Genomic DNA, 8,497 nt, shown 5'->3' on the forward strand with positions numbered 1-8,497 from the left:
TATTAAATATTTTGTTCCGATTTTTCAATTTTTATTGAGATTGATTTCTGAAGCAATAGTCTTCAATGAAAAAATACGTTATTTGTTTTTATCTATGCTACTGTAATCATAATGAAGTTTAATGGCAGATTGATCAGGAGTTAGCTCTTCTGGTGGATTTACTTTTTCAAATGCTTCTTTACTCTTCATCATCATTATTTCTGATGAACTTGTTGGTGGATCTGATGATATGTTATATTTGTAGGGTGCAGGTAACCATGAATGTTCCATCAAACCCCTCGTGTCTATTGGTTCTGGTTGTTTACATTCTTTTGGTAGGGGTTTGTATGTCAAATAACTTGCTAAGAGAAAACTTCCTAACAACACCTGTATACATAATTAAAAATATACCTTCATAGGTTGTATCACTTCAACAAAATAACCTCTTTTAATTTTCAAGTGATATAAAATTACTTTAGATCCGTGAGAAAGTAAAGGTTTAGGACAATCCATTATTTTAATATTTTTTTTTAATTTTAATGTTTGAAAAATTAACTGTTGAATTTTGAATTTTGATTTTTTGAATTTTTAAATTATTTACAGTTACAACATGGTCCGGAAGAATTTTAATTTGTTTTAGCCTGAAGTTTGCGATAATGAAAAAATAAATTAGCTATTTGGAATTACATTTCGATTGCATTTGAAACATGAAATAAAACAGTGACAATAAAAATACATTTTGATTTTGTGAATTGAATTTATTATAAAACATACATGAAACGTCCCAGCGGTTATATAAATATGATACAATTTACAAGTCACTCTTGACATTTATCGAAGATATGTGTAAATGTTAATGCTTTGAAAGTTAAGTGCGCAGAACTTTGTGCGAGTAATTATGTTTTCATTTTAAATCGAATATAATTTCATGAACCTAACAAATGATGAAATAGTTTAAATGATAAATATAGCATACAAATTATATTTATTATACATTTTCTGGGCAGTTCAGTATATCATTTTAAAGAATTTGAGATAATTATGATGGATATGTTTTTACCTAGCGGCGTATCATAATTATATTTCTATAAGTTATTTTAACAGATGAGATGAGATAAAATTTAACAATATTTTACATTTATTCTTTTACCACATCTGTCGTATTTTAAACATTTACAAACCTATAAACATGCGTTCTTGTAAACGGGGAAAAAATAAACGAATCGGATTGTCTATACATACAAGAATGGAGAAAAAAACATCGGTAAAAAAACAGGTAAAATGAACAACAACGCAACCAAGTACAAAACAATTTTATCGCAAGGGTAAAAAATAGGTGACTCGGATAGTTTGCAGTCCAGCGTGGAAGTCACAATTCACTCTGACAATTGCCGTCGTACAAGAGCCGTTCAGTTTCGATATATCTATATCGTTTATACGCAGCAACACAGTGGAGCAGTGAATAGGCAAATAATGATTCCCCAACCGTTTCTCATCTCTCTTGAGCCTGAGTGTAGAATAAAAATGTCAGTAACACCCTTGGGTGTACATTTTTTTTCAATTGCAATTTCTCACACATACCAACATTGAGTTTAACATTTTTTTAACTCAATAAGCCCGTACGTATGAATGCTCGCTTTTAAAGGATTGTTTGATACATGAATTTCAACATTTTATCTGTGAAAACCAAATAGCATTTGAAAGTGTTTCAAAAGTCTTTCATGTTTTTTTTATTACTTTTTATGTATACGATAACTTGTTTTGTTATCAATTACATAATAATCAGTTTCATTTTTTTTAAATTCCCTATATTTTCCAAATACATAATGTATTTTTAAGTACTTATTTCATTGTTTTAAAAATTTTTGTTGGTACAATGTTATTTATAATTTTAGTTGAAAATAGGTTTTTATCACAAATAGTTGGAAAGTTTGAAAATGCATAACTTTATTTACATTAGAGTTTTATGTTGAGAAATATTTTGGTACTTGGTATTTCCTCAAAAAATATGAATGAGTAAAAACTTAAAATGTTCATATCACAATGAATTATCCTTGAAAATGTTGAGAACCTACGCTAACTATTTTCATAACAAACATGTATTAATAAAGCAGTATACAACATCTCACTATCAACTCACATATTTTGTTTCGCACAAAACGATGCAATTTTTTCTCTTAATGCTTTGGACTTGAAAAATGAATGATTCAGTTTTGTCCAAATGAAGGACGCATTTAATAGCGAACCTGGTAGGCGAGTAACGATCCTTTATCCCATGCATATAATTCCTGCATAAAAATTTAACTATTAATATTTATATCATTAAAAATAAAAATGTAGTTTTGTCATTGATCATGAAACGAACGTACGAGATATAGAAAATTCTCAACTACTCAAATTCATAATTATTATTATATATAAAAATGAAGAAATTGTCATGAATAAAATCTTCTTGACATTATTTTAAATGGTGAATGCTACGTGCTCGTGTAACACGCGATAGATATGCAGGATTATTCGAAACGAGGGTTTGAATGTATTATCCATGTTAACTTTGGTATCTAAACACGTGCTAAGATATAGCGGATACGTTTCAAGCAGTAGAGCTGCGTCGGGGTAGGCGAAGCGCGTGAAAGCACGTGCCTTTGTTGGCACAAATTCGAGTGTGCTCGAGAGAGATTCGTGTCATTTATAAGCGCACGCCAAATATGTATACAATACCAGCGCCTCGTTGTTTATCGCGACCGTTTCTCCCAATGATTGGACAAACAGCTAGTTCTGACATTTTAATAACAAGCGTCATGGCTTTTTAAAAAGCGTGCCACGTTTCGCAAAAGTCAAAGGGGCATTATGCGCGCCAAATCAGCTTTTTGTACGCGAGTATAAGATATCAGCAATGACATTCGGTATATAGCAGCGCTCGAGTATTGAAAATTCAATAGCGAAGCACTTTTGATAGATATGAATTGGCATTTATCGGGTTTTCGTTCCTCTGTGCATTCTACGGAGTTATTGAAAATGTCCAATCGCGAAACACTTCTAGAGCTTTTGAAATTCTGCACAATAAGTATACGCGCGAGCGCGAGAACGTGTACGTGTTTTTCTGCACTTGTCAAAGTATAACATTTCAGTTTTCATATCAAACGAACGAGAATAATAATAAGCGACTCATGGCTTACCTTCGTCATGCAATTGTACCTCAGCATAGTTACACTCCGGTAGGCATTTGAAAAAGACAGGCTGACGCTCATCGGTTTTCCCAGGTACAGATCAATGGCCAAACTGTAAATATTTTTCATATATATTTGTTACTTATTATTTTAGAGAAAAAACTAAATTTTACAAGCAATTTGTAAAGCCCATAAGTTCATTAGTAAGAAAGTTCCGATAACAAGATTAAACCGGAAAAATAAGCATCACGCATGAAATGCATCCACGAGCAGAGGGCATCGTCGCGCGAGTAAAAAAAGATTTTCGCAACGGTATGAACTTCTCTCTTTAACGTGTGTGTATATTTGTCTGTGTATAGAAGTTGAAGTTTTTCCGCGTTGCAGCGAGTTACGCGTGCTATCAATACAGTTTAACGAGAAAAGCAAAGTCAGCTTGTATAATAAACATGCCACCGCGAAAAAGTTATCGAAGCAATACTCTTAAATACTTTAAGTGCTTTCTTGCGAGCGAGAGTCTATCCCTATACCGTGAAAAATGAAGCGAGTTTTTCCTACTTTGCGCGTTAAGATTAAATTACGTAAAAGCTGGCGCGAGAGTGTAGAAAAAAATTATTCGCTGTTTCAGCTCAAGGTGAAAGAAAAAAAAAGGGAGAGAGAGAAGAAGAGGAAGAGGCTGAAAGAAATTCGATAAAAATGTAGGATCACCTGATATTCATGGTAGAATCGAAAATGCTGTGCACGGCATAGAGCACACCCCGAGCCACGAACATCTCGCCGTACTTGTGATGATCGACGGTTATGTCCCAGGCGTACTCGGCTGTCATGTCGTTCGGATCGACTTTCATGACGATGGTACCGTTGCTCGGTGTTCCGTAGATAACCCACAGTCCTAAGGGTAGAAATTCAACATGATTTTATGTTACTTCTCTACATCGAGTGTAAGAGATTGCGCTTAATTATGCATTACATTTGACGGTGATGATTTATCTGCAATGCTCTAAAAAGGAAAATTGAAATAGAACAATCTAATATCTAAAGTGCAACAAATAAAGTGTAATACAATAAGTTTCAGTGTCAATCAGCCAGCCAAGCGGTAAGTATCTGTAGGAATGTTATAAAAAAAAAAAAAGGGTACGAAACGACGGGTACAGGTGCAGAAGTAAAAGATTAAAGAGATATCTTTGAATTAAGAAAGGCGAAAGTGCTCGAAAGAGGGTACTACTGCAAGGTAGGAAAGGTCATTTCGGCAAAGACAATCGAAACTTGGTTGCGGAGCATGCTCGTAAGTAGCCTCGGCTAACTTCTAATATTAGGTGCTGTGGCTCCTACTTGCCAAAGACTTGGCGGCAGTATCAGTAAGGATAAGCATCTAAGGAGCCCCGAGTTCTCTCTTTGGCGAGAGCATGTGTCATACACCTGGGCTGCTTACACGTATACATATACATAGACGCTCACGAGAACAACTTGACGTTTAATTATTAAGGGAACGAGTACGGGAGAATAGAGAGAAGCCATTTGTGCCTCGCATCTTTGCGTATAATAGCGGTGGCTGGCATTGTGCGGCTCGCTATACACAAGTTTCAATCCGTTACACGTTATAATGTGCAGCGTCTACGTATACTGTATTCTTGTGTACATATACACCGCCCCATCATAGAGAATTTCAGTGTACAGGATACTACGTGTGTATGCCTTGTAAATGCATCTGCACGCGCGCAAGCTAGATTGTTTGACTTGAGAACGAGACGGTGTGATCGGGTTTGATGCGTGCCTTTGCCATGCCCCCCGACTACGAATGGCTTGAAATCGACTCGCGCGCACCAAAAGTAGCTCTTTCCGAATCATTAATTTAATTTATCTCCAATCGTATAAAATAAGACAAGGTGAAAGTTGAGCGACGATTAGCTTGTTGCTGCTTCATTACAATGGAAAGTGCAAAAAGGTATTTCGTGTTTCAACAGATTTTCCGACTTTCGACCCGTTCCCTGCGCGCGCGCCTGACTAAAGCAAAACTTTTCTACTGAAATCGAATAAGGGTGAGTAATTATTTTCGTGCAAATTCTCCGATGATCCTCTGGGGGCATATTTTCAAAGTGCCGAAGTAGAGCTTCCGCCGAGCTAAATATACAGCTTAGTCACAACATAATCTGCTGGCTGCAGTGTCTCTACAAAGGACGAGGCGCGTGGGGACGAGGCGCAGCGGAGAAGAACATCGAGTGATAACGCGCTCTCATGCACATGGAACATGCACACACACACACACATACGCACCATTCTCGTCTACGTCAAAGTCGACGTAATTGAAGTTGTGCTCGGGCGTATAAAGGTAGTTGCCCGTGTTGACGCGCAATCTGGGCAGCTCGAGCTCGAGCCTACCGTAGGCGTACATTGTGCCCTCGGAGTGCGTTAAATCCAGTCGCACGATTGACGAGCGATTGTACGGGTTGTAAAAGAAGTATCCGTCGTGAACGATGTGACCGTTGCCCTGTGTAATCGAGACACAATCATCATCATCATCATCATCATTTTTTGCGCTTACAATTAATGGTGTAAAAAAAAGGAACATTTGTTTTTTTCGGTGCGGACAGAACTTTCAGAAAAATATTCACCGCAATGTGTATACAGTTTTTGTAAGCTATGATTCGAATACACGCGGTTTTAATTAATTTTCGTTATGCGGCAAGTGCTTGACATTTTTCCACGCGCAGCGCGATGATACGTTTGAATTAAAGCGAGACTGGCGATGCCGCGTCATAGTCCTCGAGGCATTGATGTATTCGCTTTTTTTTTATAACTTATACACTCGTTCAATTGGTTCAAGTGACTACCATGATTTTTTAAAACGCATCACGCATCACGTCTGATTGAAATGAAAATAATTGAATATAGCTCGAGGGAATACGTATTTTTCCTAAAAACATCACGCTCGCTCTTCACTTAATTTTCTTTTTTCTTTTCATTCGCAAACGGATTACTTCGCTCCTTTGCGCGCAATAATACTTCGCTTAGCGACTGTTTGGCAAGAGCGTAAAGCTCGAGCCACGCTACGCGATTATGCAAAACCGACGGCAGGCCGAATCCTCGATGGAAAATTCATGAGGGAATCGCGTTATGATTATTATATTTTTCCATATATTTTAAGCTCGGGTGGAAAAAATAATTAGCCCAGTCGTGCACACTCACCTGAAACGGATAGGGTAATTTAATGACCCTCGGCGTCTTCTGCTGCACGAAGTCGTCGATCTGAGCGTACTCGTAAATGTAGGAGGTGTCGGTGCTGCGAGTCACCCAGAGCTTGCCGGCCGTGTCTTCGGTTTTGGGCGACGCGTCCTGCATCCAGATGCCGTAAGTGTCATCCATCTGGCCTTTGAATACGGCTATACCGACGGCTCCTATGACGCCCTCTGCGCAAACAGTATCGCACCCGGTGTAATCTCGATTAATTCAGCCAAGAGCATTTCTTGGACAGTGCGCGCGGATTCAATTAAACGCATACGCGCGCAAAGGCAGAGAGAGACAGAGAGAGAAGTAAGACGAAACTTACCGGCAATTCGAGGCGGCATGCCTTTGATGCCTATACCTGTCAACGGTTTCGCCTCTATGCCCGAGTATCCGCAATTCGCTCGCGGACAGTTGTCGCAATTAATTTCGGGCGGGCAGAGACTTCTGTATTGGGGTCTCGGTGGGGCTGGCTTGCCGAAGACGCCGGTGCCTTTCGGCTCGACTGATTTGTCATTGTTGTCTGCGGCATAGAAAATTCCATCGACATTGTTAGCCTTCGTTTCAATCTCAAGGCGCATTTTCAAATTAAGAGCTCACCTCTGACGTTTATGATCCCCCGTGTCGTGTTGATGGTGTTCCTCGCCACGCAGTAGTAAACACCGTAGTCCGAAGAGGACATCTTGAGGATTTTCAATCTGATCCTGAACTGCTGGGCAAAACATTAATTTTCGCGTTCATTATTAGTTCGATACACGTGGGGTGTGCTCGATCAAAAGTGTCGTATACAGCGGCGCATAATAACAGTAGGATAACCCGATGATTTGCTACGCCGTCGCGAAGATCGACGAGCTTTCACGTATACGCGACTCGCTATGTGCGTGTGTGCGCGAGTAATTTTATACTTTGCCTTGCAAAGTACATCAATTCCGTGTGTCGGAGAGCTGGGAAGTCGTATGCGCCCCGGCACAGAGAAGCAGTAGCGCGCGAGCTCTCGTTGCTGCTATATACGCGTGCTGCAAGAGAGCCTATATCATCCTATGTGTATTTAGATTTATGTATACCGTACGTTACGATCTATGCCGCGTGTGCGTATGTGCCTATACCGTACTTATATTCATGCGTGCCAACGTTTATTAAAGCGAAGAGTATATTAATATTTCTGAGACGCTCAAGTTCGTGAACTGTGCGACTTGCGCCATATGAATGCGCCTCGTTCTCTATGCTAATGAATCAGAATTTATAAATTTCCCTCTCGATTCCCGTTACCAGTTTCATTAATAAAAATATCGAGAAAAAAAACTCATTATGAAATCGCATTACCACCTCTTAAATCATTCATTTATATAAATCGCGTTAGGAAAAAAAGTTGCCCGAATATCTTTGAATAGCTGTTTCGTTGGACAAACCTTGTAGTCTCGCCTGTACTCCTCCTCCGTGATCTTGTACTTTTCGAGCTTGGTATCCAGCCGGCCGTAACTGCTCTCCCAGTGCATGTCGGGTTTCGGATAAGCCTCGACCTCGCACTCGAGCGTTGCGATGTTGTTTTGACGAATCTTAATCACTTGGGCTCGTACCCTCACCAAAGGTGGAACTGTGCGAAAACGATCGTACGTATTATTTTCACCCACACTCCCAAATTCCATATCATTTTCGAAATCGATACGTATTCAACATATAAGCGGATGTATATGGGAAATGCGAATGTACACAAACGAAAGGAACACATTGAACGCGTATATATTAGACTGACAATATTTTTTTTTTTTTTTAAATCAACGGGACGCCCCCTCAAAAGTTTCAAACCCCCAAAAAAATGACCTCTACCAAGTTTTAGCTTAAATGGTGAAAAAAAACCCGTGCCACAAGACGGGTGTAGATTTAACCCATTAAGTCCCAAGAGGACATTTTTTCAACACTTTATGCGGCCACTGTATTTTTGGTGTAAATGGGGTCAAAAAAATATGCGAGTAACTAATTCTAATGTAAAATTTAATGCCCTTTCAGAATCTGATCTCAGATTTTTGAAAAAGTGATCAGGTCAAAAGTTACACTTGATTTTACCCAAAAAACATGATTTTTAAAAAAAAATTTTTTTATTTTTCGAATTTCCAAATGAAAACCATTAG

At 38.7% G+C, this 8,497-nt stretch overlaps 2 protein-coding genes across 2 annotated transcripts; both read right to left on the reverse strand.

Annotated features, from left to right (window-relative positions):
• Positions 1 to 78: 78 nt before the first annotated feature.
• On the reverse strand, positions 79 to 526 carry LOC106653301. The gene is made up of 2 exons (XM_014372702.1): positions 454 to 526; positions 79 to 366 (listed from the first exon to the last, which is right to left on the reverse strand). Exons 1-2 carry the CDS (start codon positions 490 to 492, stop codon positions 79 to 81), a joined length of 327 nt encoding a protein of 108 aa, XP_014228188.1. The 5' UTR covers positions 493 to 526.
• Positions 527 to 2,186: 1,660 nt separating this feature from the next.
• On the reverse strand, positions 2,187 to 7,962 carry LOC106653302 (myocilin; the record flags this gene model as incomplete). The annotated part of the gene is made up of 8 exons (XM_023458044.1): positions 2,187 to 2,267; positions 3,159 to 3,261; positions 3,855 to 4,038; positions 5,421 to 5,634; positions 6,333 to 6,553; positions 6,694 to 6,891; positions 6,969 to 7,077; positions 7,778 to 7,962. Coding segments are annotated over 8 exons (1,268 nt in total), but the record flags the coding sequence as incomplete, so codon positions are not given.
• Between the last annotated feature and the right edge of the window lie 535 nt (positions 7,963 to 8,497).

Source organism: Trichogramma pretiosum, unplaced genomic scaffold, assembly GCF_000599845.2.
Source record: "Trichogramma pretiosum strain Unisexual culture from Peru unplaced genomic scaffold, Tpre_2.0 scaffold93, whole genome shotgun sequence".
Classification (NCBI taxonomy): Eukaryota; Metazoa; Arthropoda; class Insecta; order Hymenoptera; family Trichogrammatidae; genus Trichogramma; species Trichogramma pretiosum.